The sequence below is a fragment of the Erythrolamprus reginae genome, chromosome 1, assembly GCF_031021105.1.
Source record: "Erythrolamprus reginae isolate rEryReg1 chromosome 1, rEryReg1.hap1, whole genome shotgun sequence".
Taxonomy (NCBI): domain Eukaryota; kingdom Metazoa; phylum Chordata; class Lepidosauria; order Squamata; family Dipsadidae; genus Erythrolamprus; species Erythrolamprus reginae.
This window is the reverse complement of record NC_091950.1, coordinates 90,438,104-90,461,982: the sequence shown is the minus strand read 5'-3', so window position 1 is coordinate 90,461,982 and position 23,879 is coordinate 90,438,104. Positions and strand designations below refer to the sequence as shown.

The following is a 23,879-nucleotide window of genomic DNA, read 5'->3' as shown; positions in this document are numbered from 1 at the left end:
ACGAAACATTGTTTCCCATAGGAAACAATGTAAAGTCAATTAATCCGTGCAACCAAAACCCCCCTGCAAAAAATGGCTTTCGGCGACTGCTGGGAAGCTGCGCGGCTGTTTTAAAAGGTGACAGCCGGCCTGGGGGGCTTCCCAGCACCCCCCCGAACCCGGGTTCAGGGTTCAGGGGGGTGCTGGGAAGCCCCCCAGGCTGGCTGTGACCTTTTAAAACAGCCGCGCAGCTTCCCAGCTGTCTCCGAACGCCGAACGCGGAAGTTCGGCTTTGGCGTTCGGCTTACACCAGGGTTCGGGGGGTGCTGGGAAGCCCCCCAGGCCGGCTGCGACCTTTTAAAACAGCCACGTCGCTTCCCAGCTGTCTCCTGAACCCGAACGCCAAAGCCGAACTTCCGCGTTCGGCTTCGGGAGACAGCTGGGAAGCGGCGCGGCTGTTTTAAAAGGTGACAGCCGGGCTGGGGGGCTTCCCAGCAACCTCCCGAACCGAACCCGGGGTTCAGCAAAATTTTGCCTCTTCTTACGAACTTTGTTCGAGTTACGAACCGGCGTTCGGGAGGCTTCTGGGAAGCCCCGCCGCCTGGCTGTCACCTTTTAAAACAGCCGCGCGGCTTCCCAGCAGTCTCTGAACGCCGGTTCGTAACTCAAAAAAAGTCCATAAGAAGAGGCAAAATTTTTCTGAACCCCGGGTTCGTATCACGAGTTGTTCGTAAGATGAGGGGTTCGTATCACGAGTTGTTCGTAAGATGAGGGGTTCGTATCTTGAGATACCACTGTATGTTGGTTTACAAGGAAGTTTTTCTATTGGAGATCTCAGTCTGCATAAAATAGTATATGGCATATTGACTAAAATGTGCCAGATTTTAGCTGGCCTGCTCCTGACCTCCTTTCCTGCCTTTCTGGCTTCCTATGTGGTCTTGACAGAAATGAACAAAAAAAAAAGCCATCTTGAAAGCTTACTGCACAATAACATACTAATCTGATATGCAACCAAACAAAACTTGTACAGCTTTCTTCAAGAAATTTCGAAACCGAGCTCCTTCCTTGCCCTTGATGGAGGGCAAGTCTTGCTGAACAGCACAGAATCTGTTTTTCTTTGAGGCGTTTTGTTTTAGGAACTTTTTCCTGTAATTGTCAGCTATTGTTTCCTTGACATTTTCGGATTTGCTCTGAAATGGCCCAGATTACTCATAGAAATACTGTCTCTCTGGGACTGGACCAAGTCTTCTGGTCTGCTTTTTGGATTAGCTTCTTCATTTTTTTCCTTGTTGACAAATGCTCAAATCCAGGCCAGCTAAAATCTGCAGGAGATTTTACATTTTTCATGCACATGGTCAAATTCAAACCAGTTGCTTACCAGCAAGAAAATGTAACTGGTTGATCTAGGGTCTGGGAGGGCTCTGAGGACTAGAGGTGAGTGAAACTTTAAAAATGAAGGTCTATAAAAATAATTCTTATTTAAACAGTAATGTCCTATAATGGTTATATAAGAGGGTCGCGCAGAAAGCAATGCACCACATTTTTTTTCTCAGACTACAGTAATGGTACGAATGCGAAACTTTAGATAAATTTTGAGTTTCTTCAGACAGATAGCGTAGCTGTATCTGTGTTTCAAAATAGCATCTGTAAGTGATGTATGTTACAAGCAATGATGGGCTCCTATGGGTATGGTCAGGTATGCAGAATTGTAGGAAAAAATGATTTTTTTTTCTTTTTTCCCCTTCTGGGCTCTGGGTATGTTTTTCCTATAGTAGTAAATGAGGTTGAATGTATATAATTTTAGAAGAGCTGTGCATGCACGTGTTTGTGTGTGTACATATGCTTTATATAGTAGATAATGTATATTTTTGTGTTTGTGTAATATGTATGTACACATATGGCATATATACATAGAATTAAATAGTATATTTTGGATGTTCGGTAATAGTAAATAGATAGGGAAATTGTATCTCTTTGAGGCGAGGAGAGGCCAGGCACCCTAACCCAAAATCTTGACCGCAAATTCCTGAGTGAGTGATGTCAAGTTGGCCACCTTTAAGCCAGTCCATGACCTTTTAGACACCTTGGTCACATGATCATCAATTCACTCCCACCTGGTCACATGTCCAGCAAGCCACACCAACAAAATAAGCCACACCCACAGTGTGGTAGTAAATTTTTTTGCATCCCTTCACTGGTTACAAGCAGTGTGTCGTCATTGAATTTCTCACTGCGTGCAAAGAAACTTTTGGGAATATTCACAAATGTTTGTATACAGTTTATGGAGAATCTGCAGTCGACAGAAGTACGGTTAGTCGCTGGACATGGAGGGTGAGGCCATTAGAAGACGGTTCGGCAGTGCAGAAATGGCTTCGTGACCAGACCAAGGAGTGGTACCGACAGGCCATACACGCCCTTGTGTCTTGCTGGAGGGAGGCCATAGGACAGGATGGAGATTACGTGGAAAAATAAGGAGTGTAGAAGAAACATCATTCTTTCTTGTATGTAAGTTTCATTGTGTTCAATAAATAATTGTTAAAGAAAAAAATGTGGTGCATTACTTTCTGGGCGACCCTCGCACAAAGCATTCTAAAAGGGTGCTTTTACCAAGGGTCCCAAGGTGAACAAAGCACCCTTCAAAGGGTTACAGCCGTGACCTCTAGAAGACTCAGCACAGCTGTTATGAAGACTTTCTCTGTCTACCAGCCTTTGTGTATGTATATGCACAGCTGCTTTGCTTCTTCAGATATATCTGTAGGTATTCATGCATGGGTAGAGAAATAGGTTGTTTCTGCTTTTATACTTGGGCAGAAAGCTTTGTGAAATGCTCCTTTGAAGCTTTGCAGGGGCCTGTGGTTTAACACTTCCTTGTAAGGATGTGGCCAAGTAGTTAGAGAAAAAGCCTGGGGGAGGAATACTTCTCTCTGGAGCCATTCTTGCTCTGGTTCTTATAATTTTGGATATTATGGTCTTTTGTTTTATGTGCTATTCTGTTTAGTTGGCACAGTACGATGGGTGTGTGGCTTCTGCTACTTTTTCTTCTGCCTGGAGAGTATTTCAATTTTCTCTCTTTTTAAAAAAAGCAAACACCAAAAAAAAAAAAAGCCAGATAAATTGTATTTAGATGATGCTATAGTATCAAGTAGGGAAATTCTACAGATTGTAATTATGCAGGGCTTAAAAATGGACTAAATGCTATTGCCACAGACAGCATTTGCTTATTAAAATGTAAAGATGTAGTTGCTAAGCAGCAATTGAGCCATTAGGTCAGGGATATGACTGGGCTTTACCAAAGAGCTGTTCCAAAATAATGCAAAGGTTGATGCTGCATTATTGTTTCATCTTGTGAGGTTTGTATTGCTACACTGAATCTGGTCCCTTTGATTTAGCAACAATTACAGGTAGTCTTCAACTTACAACACAACATTTAGTGAAGACCTGGCTGTGCCGGCAGGCTTGGGGGCCATAAATTTACATATTTGATGGCCAATTACGTGAATGGTGTGTATGTATATGAGTGTGACTTGTCATTTTTTAATAATAACTTTTTAATGGGGTTTTAGCTTGTTAATGTTTAGCCTTAGATAATGTTCGACTTCTTTTTACTGTTTTGTATCTATTTATATTGTACTCATATTGTTGTTGCAAGCCGCCCTGAGTCCTTCAGGATTGGGCGGCATAGAAGTTGAATGAATGAATGAATGAATGAATGAATGAATGAGTGCATGGGTGAGTTCCGGTGGTGATGTCATGATGATGTCATGATGATGTCATGCTGGTCTGCGGGTGCTGCCATCTTTTTTTCAGATTTCCCCCCAAATTTTTTATTCTTTGGAAGTTTTTTCCTCTGCTGCTCAGTAGTGGATTTCTACCAGTATGATTGACCTCATTGCACCAGTAGCGAAACTTGAGCTCACTCAGCTCCGCGTCTCTGGCATGCGTGCATGCGTGTGCGAGTGAGATTTTGTTTCTGCACATGTGCAGGAAACAATCTTGCGATGCGCACGTGAAATCTTGCGATGCGCACACCAGAGCTGCGCACGCAGGGCACCGGTAGCAGTGGTAGTGGTAGCCCCTGCCTGCTGCTGCTGCTTGAAAAATATAGCAGGCAATTTCAATATGATGACTTGCTTCCATTCCTAAACTATTCAAAATCCTGGGAGAAATCTAGAAAGACCACAATGGTTTTTTTTAGAAAAAATATTTTGACTGTAATTTAATTTATGACCATTTGGAGGGAGCAATAGATAACATACCATTTCAGGATCCAGTGTAATGGTACAGGATTGTACCATCCCGCTGGCCCCTGGGTGTGTACTTACCTTTATTCCTTCACCTGAAACATTGGTGATCACTCCTCAGCTGTGTTTCGGGCTGATTATAGCTACTGAGCATGCCTGGAAACAGAATTGCACGAGGAAACATTGTGATGCAAACCGGTGGCGAAGGTAAGTGGAACCCACCCTGATTTAGTGATCGTTCGAAGTTACATCATCCCTGACAAAAGTGACTTGCCAGCATTTTTCACACTTATGGCCCCCATTGTCATGTGATCAAAATTCAGACACTTGGCAAGTAGCTCATATTTTGCAGCGTCCTGGGGTCACGTGATCACCTTCTGAGACCTTCTGAGAAGGAAAGTCAGTGGGAAAGCCAGATTCACTTAACAACAGTGAAGGGCTACCAAAACCTTTACTACCACACTGTGGGCATGGTTTATGCAGGACGCCCTGCATTTTCTTTCAACATAAATTTTGGGCTCAGTTTTGGTCATACGTTGAAGACTACCTGTACCATAAGACTAGAATGATGCAGTTGCTGGTAAACTCTCCAACGGCAAAACAGGTGAGGAATCCATTAAAATACAGGTCCAGAAATAGCCTAAAAATAAAAGTTCAATCATATCAAATATAAATATTTGATATTGCAATAACGTTTTCAAAATTGGTATAAAAATCCAATGGTTCTCATACATATTTGCATCCAAACTCCATTTAATAATAGATAGCAGGCATCTTCAAACACAACAGGCAATCATATGATGATGACTTGCTCCAATTTCTAAACTATTCAAAATCCTGGGAGAAATCTAGAAAGACCACAATGGTTTTTTTTAGAAAAAATATTTTGACTGTAATTTAATTTATGACCATTTGGAGGGAGCAATAGATAACATACCATTTCAGGGTCCAGTGTGATAGTACAGGATTGTACTTTCTACCCAACATGCAAGCTAGCCTTGTCCAGCCAGGCATCCATATTTGCTAGTGTTCTAACATCCAGCATTATCAGCGACTGTGAACAAAAACTAGGAATAGTGGAAGTTGGTCCTATTGCCATTGTATGCTATCAGCTTGGAAAGGCTGATCTAAGTTTTAATATTACGCCCTTATGCAGTTGAGAGAGCTACTGTATGTGTTAACAGCAAAGAGAAAGTTTTTTGTATAGAATAACTTCATTCATCTAGACTAGAGAACACCTAGATTGTTCTATTATTTGTACATCATGTTGCCAATAGATTTGCATTGGAAGCCATATGGAAGAGAGATGTCTAACATGTGTTTATATAAACAAGGCTAACTTGATTTATCTTGAGGCTTGTTATGGCTCAATGGAATCTATCACTCCAAAAACTTTAACAAAGCAAACGAACATTATCTTATGTTAAGGCATTTTAATTTTAAGGTATTTTCTTTAGTTAAATTTCTTGGAGTAATAGACTCCATTTATCCCAACAAATATGGCTCCTAACCAAGTATTAATAAAGCCAAGCCTGACTCCTTTCTAAAAGATTATCTGTTGGAGATTTCTTTAAAACTAAAAAGTATATACAGTAGTTTGCAGTATTATTTCGTCAAATGATGATTTGCTCAAGTTAAAGAAAAGCAAGGTTCAGATGACTTTTTAAACTGAACAATAAATAGTTGTTTTTTTTGTTTCTAAACAGTACAATAAACCCTTGAGTGATCTATCTGTATTCACCCAATGTTCCCTTTGTATTAATCATTTTACTAAAATAAAACAGAATAGCTCCAAATTAGGAAAAGATTTAGTGTTGGCAGCTGCATCAGGTCAATTCTTGGCTGGGGAATTCTGGGAGTTGAAATCTACACATCTTAAAGTTGTCAAGGTTGAGAAATACTGACCAAGAGGAACATATTTCCTTTTATTAAGGAATAGACAAACAACTCACCCATTCCTACAGGTTTATGATAGTGAAGCAGTAAGGTACACTTGCAAAGGAGATTGTGGCTATAAAAGAAGATAGTTTTGATTTGCAAGTACTTCAGTGAATCAAGCTGCAGGAAAAGCTTGTTGCAAATGTTTAGTATCTATCAGTTGTTAAAAGCTAAATATTCTGTTTTTAAATACTGAAGAGGAATACTACATATCCTCTTTTCTTTTTGTATGGTAGGGATTGATCCATCCTTGATTCTGCCATAGTGCAGAAGCTTTGGGGGCACACCTGATTATAATTTCACAAAAGCTCACATACGCACCTAGGTTATATGTTATGATGTGCATGGGCAGAACTGCTAAACATCTCTTCCTTATGGGGACAGATCCGTCCTGAGTCAAATTCTAAAAGTGGTTCCAGTTGTTGAACAGCTGCAAGCAATCTGCCCTTTCCTCATAGACATTTGAAGTTCTTTAATCAGTGTTTGTTGTTGTTGTCAGCAATGGTGCTGAGGTGTGGAAAGATAGAACAGATGGACTTGGGGGGCATATTTAACTTTAGGCTGACCTCTCTTATCTTGCATTTGCTCTCTTCCCAGGTCAAAGGAGGCTGGAATTAGTCTGGAAAGTGGCCATAAATATGCACCTGTGTAAATGCATGTTGAAAAAGCAAAGGGTTTAAGGGCAGCTGTTATCTTGGAAGGTTTCCCAAAGAGTTCCTCTCCTCTTAACTGCCACCCAAGGACTGATGCACTTTGAATAGAAAGTGAACAATTATAAAATCCGGTATTAAGGTTATTATCTAGCAGGAGATATTCAGTTACAATAACCATCTGTGAGTGTACTGGCAAGTGTGTTATTTTTCTGGTGTCAAAATATTTCTTTGCTCTGGCTTCTATTGAAAAACTAATTTGAAATGACGAGAAGGCTTCTTTTACTAAAAACAGGGTTTCCATGCAATTTATATTCCATATACTAAATTGAAGCATCTGTGAAATTTGCAGTTTTTGGACTCTTACAAAGGCTATTTTTAAACTTGTGTTAGCTACAGGACAATATAAGGCAGAATTTTTTAGAATACGTTTCCTTGTCTCATAAAATATAGAAAGGATTAAATCTACCATGTTTAAAATTTTAACATTAAAGTATGAATCTCATCTGTTCAGTTTTATCAATGGGCAGTTTCCTCCATTGTTTGGCTGTATCACCACTTTCTCCTTTCTTGTTATGATTGTCCATTCATGTGTGATGCCACTATTGAAGTATGTCAATAGGTTGTTATCTGCAACTTTTAACTTTATCTATTTACTAAAAGAAAAGAGAAAATAAAAAATTAGAGAAAGGGAACATATACAAACAGCATTGCTTAGTAGCAGTGATCCAGGCAGTCTTACGTGAAGTTATAATCTAAGGACTACCTTTAGAAATATTCTCAAAGGATCCAAGGAAGGAGAAATCCACAACAAATTAAAATGTTCAGAATTTGATACCAGAAGGCCATTATATGAGTCATATAATTCAAGATTTGAAATACCAAGGGCTACATCTTTAATTGACAATTTCATTTTTTCCAAAGTTGTATTCAGAATTGAAGAATCATGCAGAAATTTAAAAAACAGGCCTTTTTATTCCCTCGTACTTTCTCAAGAATCCTTTTGAAATAAAATCCAAAATATTGTACAGTTCTATCAGAATGCAGGACATTATTTGAACGTAGTGTAGGTGACTTGAGCCAAACCAGAGACCTAGGGTCAGATTTCCCACATGCACTTCTATCCAATCAAGGAATTAAATTTGTAGAAAAAAGTTTTCTGCTGCTATAAAACATTTAGAATTTTGCTGTGCTGTAGATGCTTGGGTCAGTAGGCCCAGTTTCTAATTTAAGGAAGTACAGTTTATTTTCTTAGTCTGGCTAAAGATAACAGTGTCACTTTTATGAAGCTGTAGAAATATCTAATCTTTTCACATGTGAAGTGTCCACGGATTTATAAGAGATTCTTTTTAAAGAAAAAGAAAGTACCCTGGCCAATATTTGTTGGCAATTTGTAAAATCTTGAGATTAGAAATAGCAAATGAACATGCAGAATAAGAATAATATGAAGTGTAAACTTTGTATGTTTTCTGTCCACTGTTGCAGGAGACTTTCTCCAAAGAAACTGATTGACATGCAGTATAGTCAATTTTTAATTCTGTCCGTCACAATGTTTCAAAAATAACTAAAGTGAAAAAAGATGTTTAGTCTAACTTGTCAAAAGTGCATATTTCAGGTAGACAAATTTCAACATCTAAAAAATCGTGCCAGTAAGCTTGGAACAGTTAAATACCATTCTAGCCACTTTATACTCGAAAAGTATGTACAGTTTTAGATAATTTAAATTTTCTCAATAATAGTGGATAGAGAAAAGATAGAGGAGAATATTTGCAGCTCAGAGTTGAAACAAGGGTCCTTGGTGCTTTCTGAGCTTGGTTGGTTTTTTACAGATATTTCATTGCTCTCATAGCAGGTAACATTAACAGTGCAACCAAGCTATTTTCGCCTTCCCCAGCCTCCAGGAAAGCCTCTGGAGGCTGGGGAGGGTGAAAACCAGGCTTCCCAGTTCCACAGGAAGTCAGGAAAATGGGCAGTTTCTGGCCTCCAGAGGGCCACCGGGGGAGTTGGGAAGCCATTTTTGTCCTCCCCAGGCTCCTAAAAAGCCTCTGAAGCCTGGGGATGGTGAATAAATGGATCCATCGTGCCAAAAGCGTGGGGAGGTTGTGCATGCATGCACACGGCTAAGGGCGCATTGAATTATAGACATGGACATGCATCCGTGCCACTCCTGCTACGCTCCCCCCCACTTTTGGCACCTGACGGCAAAAAGGTTAGCCATCACTGCTATATACTATTCATTTTATTTAGAATATTTATATAGCTGTGTGGTTCCTCACAGCAAATCTAGGTGGCGAGAGTACATGATTAAATAAGCCATTTAATGGGCTCCATCACTCTCTGGTTTCCTTAGACCTGCTGACAGAACCACGTCTTTTCAGGACTTTCCGAAAGACTGTCAAAGTGTGGGCCAGTATAATATAGCTGATAATTATAATGTAATGTACAGTGGTACCTCTACTTAAGAACTTAATTCGTTCCGTGATGAATTCTTAAGTAGTTCTTAAGTAGAAAAGTTTATAAGTAGAAGCAATTTTTCCCATAGGAATCAATGTAAAAGCAAATAATGCGTGCAAACCCATTAGGAAAGAAATAAGAGCTTGGGATTTGGGTGGGAGGTGGAGGAGGAGGAAGAAGAAGAGGAGGACAGTCGCTGCCAAAGGAAGAAGGTGAGGTGAGGGGAAAAAAAAAATCCAAAACTTTAAGGCTTTAAAAAAAATGACAGGAAACTGGTCGGGCCTTCGTGCTACTCTCAAATTTCCTGAGAAATTTTTCCAGACTTGGGTTCTTAAGTAGAAAATGGTTCCTAAGAAGAGGCAAAACAATCTTGAACACCCGGTTCTTATCTGGAAAAGTTCTTAAATAGAGGCGTTCTTAGGTAGAGGTACCACTGTATAACATACAATGCATTCAAATTCACTGTACTTTAAAAAAAAAATCTATAGATTATTTTTTAAAAATTACATTTCCCCCCTATTCTGCTGTCTTTAGTTTTTAATAAGTGACCACGACCAAGACCCTCAATGTAACCTTCAGTGCTCCAGATCTGCTTCCAAGCCTCTCTGCGCTTCCGATGGCAGGACCTATGAATCCATGTGTGATTATCAGAGAGCAAAGTGCAAGGATTCCAATCTGAATGTGGCACATAGAGGCAGATGTAAAGGTAAGGAAGTAAAAAAACAAGCATTTCTCTTCATCTGGCACGGAAGTATTGAGTGTAATTTTTCATAACTCAATTTGATGCTGTTTAAGCTAGATAGATAAATTGGAAATATGTGTTTGCCTAAAAAGAATCATTCAGTCATCTTTGGCGAATGAAAGGGCTGGGTATGTTAATAGAGAGTAAAGATTTAAAAATGATTGGCAGAAGATGAGGCTTATTTTGATGGCTGCAAATTAATTTGCCACAGAAACAGCTGTCATTTTCAAATCAAATTAATGATGTAAGATCAGAGCATCATGATGATCATAATAAACTTTGGGAATTAAGATACCATTCTTAATCTTTTAGTCTTCCAATTGGTAGAATTTGTCACATGTTATTTTCTGGAAACGTTAAGTTTGAGAGGTGAAGGACACCTGAATAGTTTAGAACTCAATTTTTTCTTCATCATGGACCACTCCTGAAATACCTTTTATGGTCATGGACCAAGATTTAACTCAACATTTAAAAAGGTGGATAGTGGTGAATGGAAGAATTTATATTCCTTGGAGACTGATGGTTGTGTGCATTCTTTTTGAGTTGCATTTTGAAAAAAGCACCTTTGGGACCTAAGTCTACTGTTATAATCTCTGATTTTTTTACATGCCGATGGGTTAATAATTAAAAATATCTGTATATAATTGTTCAGCAAAGCAGAATTGTTTAAGTTTTTCTTTTGCACTTATTTTATTTGGAATCTGTTAGAAAAATATAGGGCCTATACATAAGAACACTTCCCTAAATTGATAAACTTATGAACTTTTGTTTGAAAAAGCAGGCCTTGCTTTTGATATATTGCTTATCTTTATTTAAATTCTGGATGGATTGTTTCCATAGATGCTGGTCAGAGCAAATGCAGATTAGAAAGAGCCCAAGCACTGGATCAAGTGAAGAAGCCACAAGAAGCAGTCTTCGTTCCAGAGTGTCATGAGGATGGATCATTTACCCAAGTAAGATTTTTATTACTATTTTCAAACTTTCATACTTTCTCTTACACACTTAACAAATGTAATAAATTGTGGAAAATGTCTTAATCCATAAACAATTGTGGTTGAAGCAGTGTCTGACATTTATATTTTGTACTGTTACCTGTACATGAGCACATATTTTGTGAAGGTACCTGATAGACTATACAAATAACTAAGACGGATGGGTGGTAATTGGGCCAGAAAATTTGAGGCTCTAAAGACTCAGGAAGTGTTTGCGAGTTTTGAAAAGGAAAGTTCACAATGCCTTCTTCCCTGCCTCCCTCCCTCCTTCCTTGCCTCCCTGTATGTGCTGAGTAATTGGGAACTAGATACAAACTCTCATAATTACAGCAGGTTTGTATAACATAGCACAGATCTATGATGGTTGAGAAATTCTGGGAGTTGAAGTCCACGCCTCATAAAGTTGCCAAGGTTGGAGACCTCTGACATAGCGCATTGGGGAAGAGCTACGTGTCCCAAAGGTGCTTTTTTAAAAGGCAACTGAAGATGTTTCACTTCTTATCCAAGAAGCTTCTTCAATGCTGACTGAATAGTGGAGGATGAAAAGATATATATTCTTTGCAATCATCTGGTCATTGGCACTTTTTCTGAGACTCATTAAGGCACACAAAGATCTATCTGTCCCCCCTGAATAATGCAAATGGGTGTGGAACCTTCTTGAAACTGCTCAAGGGATTGTGTTGTAAACAGGAGATAGGTGGTATCATATCCCTCCCCTTATGTTGAGAGAGGACTATTAATCTTAATGTAGATTGCCTCTTTGGCCCCTCTTTCAAACCAGCAGTCCTCTCTGTCCAGAATGTGGACTTTGCTATTTTTAAGAATGACCTTTGTCTTTCAAAAGCAGATATACTGCTGAATCTTGTTGTGTTGGGCATGTTGTGCCATGCGTTAGTAAAGTGTTTGTTTTGTTTCTCCAATATACAATCTGTGCATATTTCACTGTATTGTACTGCTTATATCACATTCTTGGTTAGACAAGTTTCTGCCTTAGTTTATTAGGCAGAAGCTTGCTATTAACACTCAAATTACCATAACTTTTGGAGTATAAGATGCACCTTTTTACTCCCCAAAAGAGGGTGAAAACTTGGGTGCATCTTATACACTGAATGTAGCCCCACCCATCCACCCCCTGCTTTTGGCCTTTGCCTGCTAGCAATTTACCTCCTTGCAGCAAACAGCAGCAGAGCCTGCTTAGCACAAACCACTGATTATCGGCCTCCCAATACTCAGCTGATTGATTGAAGTTGCTGACAAGCCCACCTGTTAAAATGAAAAGCTGCAGGGAGGCAAATTGCTGGAGGGATCAGATTGTGCCGAAACTGACTGTTTTTTTGCTGCAAGGAGGTAAGTCTATAGTTATAAATGCCTATAGAATGTTCAAATTAGTAGTTTTATTTTTTAAAGACTGCTTTATTTTTAACTTAATAAAACGAAGAATCTTTTTAAAATAAACACTTGATCTGAAGTGGCCCAGTGCTATTGGGTCTTCTTTTAAATAGCAGAGAATACTTCCAGAAAGCCACATCAAATCTGTAAAAGTATCATTGGAAATGTAACAGTGTCCTGTTTTAGTATTAAGATAAGGCAGCTGAGTTAAACCCTCACTTAGTCATGTTTAGAATAGACTTATTTAAATAATTGGGAGGAGTTAGTGTGATTACATTTAAGAAAACTTTCTGGAATTAATATACTGCCATAATGTACATTTCTCCAATTCTTTGATTTTAAAAAATACGATTTCAACAATCGAGTTATCGAAGCTTGGAACTCACTACCGGACTCAATTGTGTCAACCCCTAACCCAGAACACTTCTCCCTTAGACTCTCCACGATTGACCTCTCCAGGTTCCTAAGAGGCCAGTAAGGGGCGTACATAAGTGCACTGGTGTGCCTTTCGTCCCCTGTCCAATTGTCGTTCCTTTCTTTCACCTATCTTATATATTCTCTTCCTTTCATATATCCTCTCCTCTAAGTTCACCTTCACCCTCTTTTATATTATCACATGTCTATTTTCTTCCTATGTATTTATGTATTGGACAAATGAATAAATGAAAATGAATAAATGAAAATGAAAAGTTTATAGCATCTGTGCTGTTTGGCAAACTGCTGGGAGGCAGAGGCCTTTTTTCCTTGTTTTCTTCCCCAAAACTAAGATGCGTCTTATACTCTGAAAAATACAGTAACAGCTAAAAGGCCACACACAACAGGCACCATATAAACACCACACACATAATAGGCCAAAGCACACACTCTGCTAGAGAGAGTTCCCTGAGGATGGGCTTCAGCATGAGTCCGAAAGCTCGAAAAATTAAATCTATTTTTACTCATTCTAAGAACTTGCTTTCATTTGCAGAAATGTAGCTAAAAGGGGATTTTCAGGACATCACCACTTATTATTTCTGCAACTTTATTATTATTAGCCGCCCCGAGTCTTCGGAGAGGGGCGGCATACAAATCTAATAAATAAATAAGTAAGTAAGTAAGTAAGTAAGTAAGTAAGTAAGTAAGTAAGTAAGTAAGTAAGTAAATAAATAAAATAAAATAAAATAAAATAAAATAAAATAAAATAAAATAAAATAAACTGGGTTCAAGCAGCACACTGAGCAAGAAAATATAACCAAGCTTATTACAACATAAAAATGCAGCAGACAAGTCTTTAGTAGGATGTTTATGCGTGTTGTGGTTATGTGGAAATGCATCCACTAAGTATTGGTGGGTAAAATTGGAAGGTAATGTCTGACAGTAATATAAAAAAGAGCAGAAATTAGGGTTTCTGGTTTCCTGTAAAATTATTAAGAGTGGTACCGTTTTCTTGAAATAATATTAATGTTTGAACTATAAATATTTCATAGAATAGACTAGAATATAATTCTTTATTGGCCAAGTTTGATTGGACACACAAGGAATTTGCCTTTGGTGCATATGCTCTCAGTGTACATAAAAGAAAAGATACATTTGCCAAGCATCATGAGGTACAACACATAATGATTGTCATAGGGTACAAATAAGCAATCAGGAAACAATCAATATTGATATAAATTGTAAGGATACATGCAACAAGTTATAGTCATACAGTCATAAGTGGGAGGAGATGGGTGATAGAATAGAATCGATAGAGTAGAATTCTTTATTGGCCAAGTGTGATTGGACACACAAGGAATTTGTCTTTGGTGCATATGCTCTCAGTGTACATAAAAGAAAAATATACATTTGTCAAGAATCATGAGGTACAACACTTAATTTGTTGTTGTGAGCAGCCCCGAGTCTTCAGAGAGGGGCGGCATACAAATCTAATAAATTGAATTGAATTGAATTGAATTAATGATTGTCATGGTGGCCAAATAAGCAATGAGGAAACAATCAATATTAATAAAAAAATCTTAAGGATACAAGCAACAAGTTACAGTCATACAGTCATAAGTTGGAGGAAATGGGTGATAGGAATGATGAGAAAAAACTAGTAGTAATAGTAGTGCAGACTTAGTAAATAGTTTGACAGTGTAGAGGGAATTATTTGTTTAGCAGAGTGATGGCATTCGGGAAAAAACTATTCTTGTGTCTAGTTGTCTGGTGTGCAGTGCTCTATAATATCGTTTTGAGGATAGGAGCTGAAACAATATATGTCCAGGATGAGTGGGGTCAGTAAATATTTTCATGGCTCTCTTTTTGACTTGTGCATTATACATATCTTCAATGGAAGGCAGATTGGCAGTACTGTTTTTTCCCTGCAATTTCTGTTTTATCCTCTGTTTTATCCTTTTCTGTTTTATCCTCTGAAGTCTGTGTCTGTCTTGTTAGGTTGCAGAAACAAACCAGACAGTTATAGAGGTGCAGATGACAGACTCAATAATTCTTCTGTAGAACTGTATCAGCAGCTCCTTGGGCAGTTTAAGCTTCCTGAGTTGGTGTTATTGCATGCTATGCAACATAACAAATGGTTAAACTAATATGCATGAAATACATTTCCTTATTTCTGAAAATGTATTTTTAAAGAGATGAAAGTTATTGCGTTAATAGTGAGCCAGAGGCATATTGCAAAACTATCTATTTTCTCAAACAGGTCCAGTGCCATACCTATACTGGATATTGCTGGTGTGTCACTCCAGATGGCAAGCCTATCAGCGGTTCTTCTGTACAGAACAAAACTCCTGTATGTTCAGGTATTAAAAGCAGAGAAAAAAGGGTTTGCATAATTTTGAAAGAAATAAGCACTTTGCATTTATAATCTTTAGAACTCAATTAACACAGCTCAACAGTTCAAACTGTACTCTGCACATTGTGGTTGTCCATCTTGTGGCTGAAACATTGCTAGTCAAGAGATATCAATTGGAAGAAAGATGTAGAAATCCCAAAAGAAGAAGAGAGAATTAAAAAAATAATTGAGTGCGCTGAGATGGATATGATGACGAGGAGGTTGAAGGGATAAGAGGAAACTGAATATTATAAAGTCTGGGATAAGGTTTGTGATTGGTTGAACAGAAGATTAAGGAATAACTAAATATATTATATAGAAGTAAATAGCTAAAAAATTGTAAAAGTATATTTCTTAGTATGATATGATTTGCAAAGGTTTTTCTGCGGAAACTTCTGATAAGAGCAGAGCAGTAATAGCTCCTATATTTTGTTGTATGTTTGTCGTTTTCTTATGTGTATGTGGGTGTCTTGTTTTGTCTTAATATTTTTTTTTAAAAAAAGAGATATCAATTGGAGCTATAGGTGATCCTTGATTTATGATCATAAATTAACCCAGACTTTTGGTTGTAAGTTTTTACAGTTTTAAGTTGAGTCACCATGTGATTGGACTTGATTTTTCAACCATTTTTATAACAGTTGTTAAAGTAGTTATCAGGGTCATTAATTAAACAAGATGGTTGTAACTTAGAATCCAGCTTGTCCGGTGGACCTTATTTGTCATTTCTTTACTGGAAAATGGTAAAAAAGTTGGAAAAGGCAAACATGTGACCATGGGATACTGCAGCCAGTGAGCTGGTTGCCAAGCAACCAAAATTTGATCATGTGACTGTATGTGTGTGTGGAGTGGCAGATATAACTTTGAGGATGGGTTGTAAGTGCAGTAAAGTCTGTTGTATCTTCAAATGGTTGTTAAGTGACTAGTCATAAGTCAAGAACTACCGTACTGCCAAACATATACTGCTCAAAAAATAAAGAGAACACATAAACAACAGAATATAAACCAAGTAAATAAAACGTCTGTGAAATCAAACCGTCCACTTAGGAAGCAACAATAATTGACAATCAATTTCATTTTGTTGTCAGCACATTCAACATTGTTGTCACCACATTGTACAGAACATTCAGTGAGAATATTTGTACAGAATATTCAATGAGAATATTTCATTCATTTAGATCTAGGCTGTGTTATTTGAGTGTTTCCTTTATTTTTTTGAGCAGTGTATATTGATAATAAAAATAGTTTCTTGGTCTGTTTGAGTAGTGTGGTTTTTTTAATAAATAAATGGTATATTGTTACTTATTGTTTAACAGAAATCCTTAAGAATGAAATAATTTAAATTCCTACCATGTCTGGGGAAAAAAGTTTCTGGTAATTTCAAAGTGACAAGTTCTATAAGTCTGTTTTAGGTTGAACTGGATAGCACAACTCTTAAATTTATGCTACGCTGTCCATTTCTGTTGCACGTGGATGGTAAAAATATCCATTGGCTCTACAGCAGAGGTGTCAAACTCAAGGCCCGTGGGCTGGATCTGGCCCACGGGGTGCTTAAGTCAGGGCCGTGGGGCTCTGGAAATAGCAAAGGACCAGCTCATGGTGCCTCTGGCAGCCAAAATTGCTTTTTGGCCAGCAGGGTGCTATAGGAAGAGTCCGTCTCATCCACCCCAGCTGGCCATGGAGTAGAATTACCGTACAATACTGATCTGGCCCTCAAATAAATCCAGTTTGACACCTCTGCTCTACAGTGTCAGTTTTAATATTAATTATGGTTCTGATCAATCATCAAATTACCATGGTTCATTGGACATGCTGTTTATCAGGTTGGTGACATCACCAATTTTCCTGATTGCCCTTTTTTTTGTCCTTGTAATTCATAAGTTTATTTCAAATTTAAACCAGCAGAAAGACAGACCTAATACAAAACTGGCAGGCAAAGCAATAAATGTAGGGATTTGATGATGGCTTGGATCCAGTTGTCTAGCCACTACTATTGGCATAGTGCTTTGAAGCTTGCCTATAGATTGGACTGTAGTTTGGATGATAGCAATGAATGTTTTGTTCATATACTAATATACTTGCTTTTCATTTAAGGCTCAGTCACCGACCGGCCTTTAGGACAGGGTAATTCTGGAAGAAAAGGTGAGTAAAGTTCTATGTTACAATGAGGTGAGGTTTTGAAGTCTTTCTCATTTATCATCTGTCCCATGTTCAAACTTTCTAGGACAGTGTCAAACTCAAGGATGGATCCAATCTATGGGGTACTTAGATCTGGACTGGGGAAAACACCCCCATGTTTTCTGCCCGGAAACAGCCTCTGCCAGCGCTTGGGCCCCCCAGGTGTCCCTGACACAAGTGACTTTGAGCTGGCCGCACCCACCCTGGCCATGGTCCCCCCGCCTCCCCAAGATCAAACACAACCCTGATGTGGCCCCCAATGCAGCATTCAATGAAAATGAGTCTGACACCCCTGTTCTAGGAGAACATAAAGTGTAATCAAAGATGCCATTGCAATAAATTTCAACTTCTGTGCTGCTTTCCTGGACATTAATGCTACATCTTAAAGTATTACTTAAAAATAAGAATTTGGGCAGAAATTTGAAGATAAGCATGCTCACCTTGAGGACATCTAATATTTTAAAATGATTGAACAACTTGAATGATTAACATAAACCTTATACAAGGCACAGTTGCTGTCCAAAGTTTAGATTTTATGACGTTTCTTTCTGAAATAGTGGCATCTTTGATTTGGAGGTGTTTTTTTTCCCATTTCAGCAGAAGAATAATCAAGTGAATCCAAATGCTGCTCTAACATGCCATTGTTCTTTCATTTCCCAAGAATAATTCTTTACAAGGCAACATAATACTTGATATAAACCATACATTCTCTATTTTATTTGAAGATAAATAGCATAAAATGTTTAGTCAAATCTTTCAAATATAGAAAATCATTTCTGCATGTAGTTTTGTATTATATTTTCCATATTTCTATTGTGGAATATTAAAACAATTCCCATTTAGTTTAGTTGTAAAGGCTAAATAAACATATTTATTTCAGCATTTTTATAAGCCTTTTAAGAGCTGACTCAGAAATCATACAAATTTTCAGCTTTTTCCAAAATGAACAATGCTAAGGAGGATATGTTTCATTAATGTAGTTATGAGATTTATAATTGATACTTATCTTCCAGAATTATGAAATGTGTTTTAGAAAAAATACACAGTTTGGAATTTTGAAATTTTCTACATAGATTGCATATTACTATGACCTATCCTTATCAAAGAATTGCAGCTATCCAGAGTTCCTGGACATAGTCAGATATACAAATTTCTTACATAATATGTAAGTAAAACTTAGCTACTCGGTTGTAATTACTGAAAATGGCTTCTGGTGGATGTCAGCTGACATTCTACATAAATATATGTTGGTTATTATATGATAATTATTATCCATAAGCAGTACTGTCATCTAGAAACACGAACTTTTAAAAGGCTGTTTGGCGGATCAGTGTTGGAAATAAAGTTTCTGATCAATTGAAACAGTGGTCTCATCCAGCAAGGCAAATTTTGTTTGTCAAAGCCATTTTCAGCCATATGTATTTGGACTACAGTTTTCAACATTCCCAGCTATCCTGAATGCTATCCAATGTTTACAATGAGAACTATTGTTTTAATGCTTTCAGACATGAGGTTTTAATGGTTTTAGCCACTACAATCCAGACAAGTAGAATGTGGCTTTTTGTACTAATCCTCCCTTAGTTTACACCACTGATTGATGAAAAATGATGTCAGCGAGATCAGCATTCAGGTAAGAGTTACCAAAAAGACTTTACGGCTATATAGCAGTCATTTGATAATCAGTATATCCTTGGGTACCATTTTGTATATAGTGGCAACCAAATGTTAGGGAATGAAAATGGGGTTTTCCCTATGCCCTGTTTATTATCACTGCACTACATTCCATGCCATTCATTATTGCTGGAAGTTTTGTCTCATAAAAACATGTTGCAAAGGGGGTTCTTATTTCATTTCAGTATAAATTGTTTTTATACTGTTTTATATGTTGTATGCTGCCCAGAGTCCGGAAGGATTGGGGCGGCCAATGAATTAATTAAATTAAATTAAAATTCCTGCCACATTTTTATCCGGAATTATGCAAAGCGAAAAATAATAATAAAATTACTTTAATCATTTTATTGAAGACGATAATAGAGAGAAATTTATTTCTTATCTTCCTTGCAAACCTTCCTTCCCTTTGTAATGATATTGTGCTGTCAAGCTGGGAGGAAAAGAGAAAGAAACACAGGGATTCTCAAATGGAATCTTCTGCCGTTTCACCATGGGAAAGGTGGAGAGGAGACTAAAAAGAAAAGAAAAGAAAAGAAATGCAATAGCTTGCTTCAGCAGCATAATTCGTTCAACTCTGGTTTTTAGTGTCTCTCACCTTGGAAGTGAGAGTAACAATTGGGGTTTATAAAGAATCTCTCGCTCATTCATCTGAAGTCTTGGATTAAACCACTTCTGACCTTTAATCCTCCCATATGTAATTGATGCAAAGCAGAACAGCTCAGCTTTTTTCTGCCATGTGCTGAACGGTGAATTGACTGAAACTTGACAGTATTTTTATGTGTGTTTTCATGAGTTGGGGTTTTTTTTTTTGGTACTGCCCTTTCACTGAACTTTCCCATTTGTTTGCCTGAAAGTAAGTTGTTAGTGTTCCCGCCCCCACTTCATCTCTACTGTTCCTTAATCTACCTTTTGTCTTTGTCTCGTTACTGAAAAGAGAGCAGCCTTCCAGCTTATTAAAACATATATTTCAATTTGAAGTTTTCTGCCTTACATGCTCTTGCTTAGTTTCTTTATCAATTTGGGACTGGTTGGATGAGACCTTTCCTCCTCCACCTCTTTAGTAAGCCTGCCACAATGGTACATGTAATATTTCCCAGATAATTTTTAACATTATCTTTAAGTTCCTAATTCTTGTTGAGAGTTAAATATGTTGAAATACAGCAATTTTCTAGTTAGCTCTAAATGTTAGTTTTCCTTCCCAGCCTGCTGACTTGCTTTGAACTTTTGAGTGTTGAGTGTTTCATTTTCATTCTTCTTTCTATATTTCACATTTGTGAAACAAATCAGCTCCCATATTTTATTTCATTTATTTCACTTTGGTAATATAGCTGCAATATTTATTTATTTATTTTTAATTCTGGAACTCATGTCAATGTTCTTAGTATTATCTTTAAGTTTTAATATAAGAACCACGCAAAGTAGGTTGGGCTGACAAAGAGTAACTGGGCCAACGTTATATGGTAAATTTTCATGGTTAAGAGTGGACAAGAGGGTGGCCTTTTCTGGTGCCAGTCCAAAGCCTTAACCATGACAGCACAGTGGGTTGCTTTTCATATTAATATATAGGAATACTGTGTTCAGTTCTGGAGAACCTCACCTACAAAAAGATATTGACAAAATTGAACGGGTCCAAAGACGGGCTACAAGAATGGTGGAAGGTCTTAAGCATAAAACGTATCAGGAAAGACTTCATGAACTCAATCTGTATAGTCTGGAGGACAGAAGGAAAAGGGGGGACATGATCGAAACATTTAAATATGTTAAAGGGTTAAATATGGTTCAGGAGGGAAGTCTTTTTAATAGGAAAGTGAACACAAGAACAAGGGGACACAATCTGAAGTTAGTTGGGGGAAAGATCAAAAGCAACGTGAGGAAATATTATTCCACTGAAAGAGTAGTAGATCCTTGGAACAAACTTCCAGCAGACATGGTTGGTAAATCCACAGTAACTGAATTTAAACATGCCTGGGATAAACATATATCCATTGTAAGATAAAATACAGGAAATAGTATAAGGGCAGACTAGATGGACCATGAGGTCTTTTTCTGCCGTCAGTCTTCTATGTTTCTATGTTTCTATAGGAGAATACAATATTCTGAGATAACTTGGTTTAAATAAATGGCTTGGTCTAGGACAGGGATGACAAACTTGCAGCCTATGGGGTGGATGTGTCACATGCTGGCCACGCCAACCCCAGTTTAGTGAAAGGAAAAAAGTTGTGAAATGTCACATAGTGCCAACATGGTACTGTGTGTTTGAAACACTGGTCCAGGATTAAGCTCACAAAACAACCCCTCCCAATATTTGCATCTTTTAAAATCTTGTGGTTTTAGGAGAGCTTGACCATCATATAAGAATTTCCAGTCTTAAGAAGTTGATGATCCCTAGCCCATGAGCCAATAAACAGAAACTAAACACTTTTGATACCGTGAGAGTTGGTTTCCTTGATTTAAAGATGTTACTACAAAAAAAAGCTTAGACATATCTGAAATTGTTTACCAATTCTTTTATATTTCCTAGGCTAAGATGCTCTTACCTCTTATTACTTTTATATTAATAATTTGAAAAAAATGGTTGCTCTAATCCCTTTGATATGCTATTATTTCAGTGACCTGGAAGCTGTATGTGCTGCTGACACTAGAACTGTTTTTCTAATGTCTTCATTGGTGCACAATTATTTTGTACATCACACCTAAGAGGAGGTGCAATAAGTAAATAATAACATTCTGACTTGACAGATCAGATATGTTCTTTCCTTAATCTAAATTTAATCCTATCTTTTACCAGTGTATTTATTATTTATATTATTTAAAAAAATGTTCTGGTGTGGTTATATTTATTGCTTAATCATGAGCAAAGGTGAAAACAATGTCTCTCCAATCTGTATCTATTGCTAGTTCCCATCTTATTTCTGTAGTCTTTGATTGAAGTGCTGTTAGTTGTTGATTTATAAACTTCAATCTTTATTAGTATACACCGTTGATTCTAAAGTATTCAAAATATAATCAGCAACTTCATGCTTTTCTGTGGGCAATCTGTAGAAGTCATTTTTCCTCTCATGCTGTCTACAGCAAGGTAGATCACATTTTGTTTTTCAGAAATTTTGTAAATATCAAAACTGGCAAAACGTTTTCAGAATTTTAAAATTTTTTGAGGGAAAACAGATGCACACTTCAGATGTTCAATCATTCTCTGTTAATTCAATGGAATGTAGCATTCCTCAATGGTTAGCAAATTCCAAAAAGTCCAGAATGACTGAATTAAGTTTGACTGCATCTGGAGAGTTGTTTCCCCCCAGATAGATTTGTTTATTAAACCTGGAATGTGATGTAATAATTCCTGCCCCTGTAGAATATCAGCGCCAATGCAAGATCGTTCTTTTTCTTCCTGTTAAATGAGTTGGAATGGGTACTGAAAGCAGAACAGAAAAATGTGTTATCTTTGTCTTGGAATTCATGTTAAATTAAATGAATAACTGCATAAACAGCTGTGACAATTGGCACAGACCTGAATGTGTTTTAATTTATGTTTAAAAAGAAATAAAATGGAAAATCTGCAGATTTGTGCTTTCTAGCTTTGAGTCTGGAAAAGAAACACACACACACACACACACACACACGGGGGGGGGATTAATATATAAATCTATCTATCTATCTATCTATCTATCTATCTATCATCTATCTATCTATCTATCTATCTATCTATCTATCTATCTATCAATCATCTATCTATCTATCTATCTATCTATCTATCTATCTATCTATCATCTATCTATCTATCTATCTATCATCTATCTATCTATCTATCTATCATCTATCTATCATCTGTCTATCTATCTATCTATCTATCTATCTATCTATCTATCTATCTATCTATCTATCTATCATCTGTCCATCTGTCTATCATCTCTCTCTCTCTCTCTATCTATCTATCCCATCTCTCTCTCTCTCTCTCCCTCCCTCCCTACCTCCCTACCTACCTACCGTGACAGTGATCCAGCAGAAAGAAATAAGTGGGTATCTGTGAGGGAGGGTAGAGGGGTGAGGAGGAAAGAATAGAGAAGCAAAAGTACACTTTGCGATGTTTCACCCTGGGTTCATTGAATACAACTGGAGATATAAAGGGGGGTATTATGGCTTCTGACCATGCAGGTGGTTGAAGGAAGGCTGATTGTGTCTGGGAGGAATTAGGCCAAAAATTTGGACTATTTATTTAATCCCCTGGAACAGCCTTTTTTCTCCTATGTTTTTCTTTTCCTGTTGAACAGACCGCTTTACAGGGGGCACGTGTGGTAATTAACACATGCAGCTGTGGGTCTTCAGACATATGGTCGAATTTCAAATGGCCATTGATCTGTAGCTCTGCCCCCATTCTGCAACCCGAGGCCTTGAAGATGTGAAGAGGTTTAATGCAGAGGCTTTAATATTGGGAGGCAGGGAGGGAGGGAGGGAGAAAGAGAGAGAGAGAGAGAGAGAGAGAGAGAAAGAGAAAGAGAGGAAGAACAAATAAATACTATATAAGATTTTTTTTAAAAACAGGAAAAGTTGTCCTGTCCTAATCAAGTTTGCTTACATAAAGCAAGGTTTATTCACGTTTACCTTTGTAAGCCATAGTTTTCACAGGAAAGAGAGAATTTGTTGCACTGGCAGCAAAACATTTAAATATTTTCCACTCACATGCAGCAGGCAGTCTTCCTCTTGCTTATATTTGATCTCTGCTTTCATATTTATTTATTCGACTTCTTTGCCGCCCAATCCCGAAGGACTCAGGACTTTCATAGACTAGTGCATCAACTAATTAAAGCTAGTTATGTTTCTGTCTCAACTGCAAATAAGAAATGG

The 23,879-nt window shown here is 37.6% G+C and overlaps 1 protein-coding gene across 3 annotated transcripts in view; it reads left to right on the top strand.

The window, feature by feature from the left end:
* The window catches only part of SMOC1 (SPARC related modular calcium binding 1), an 88,317-nt gene that overhangs the window by 29,255 nt on the left and 35,183 nt on the right, over positions 1–23,879 (top strand). For all 3 annotated transcript variants that reach the window (XM_070758603.1, XM_070758593.1, XM_070758584.1), the window contains exons 2-5: positions 9,797–9,968; positions 10,845–10,957; positions 15,060–15,159; positions 17,283–17,330. In XM_070758603.1, the coding sequence (XP_070614704.1) occupies positions 9,797–9,968; positions 10,845–10,957; positions 15,060–15,159; positions 17,283–17,330 (433 nt within the window). The remainder of the gene's footprint in view (positions 1–9,796; positions 9,969–10,844; positions 10,958–15,059; positions 15,160–17,282; positions 17,331–23,879) is intronic.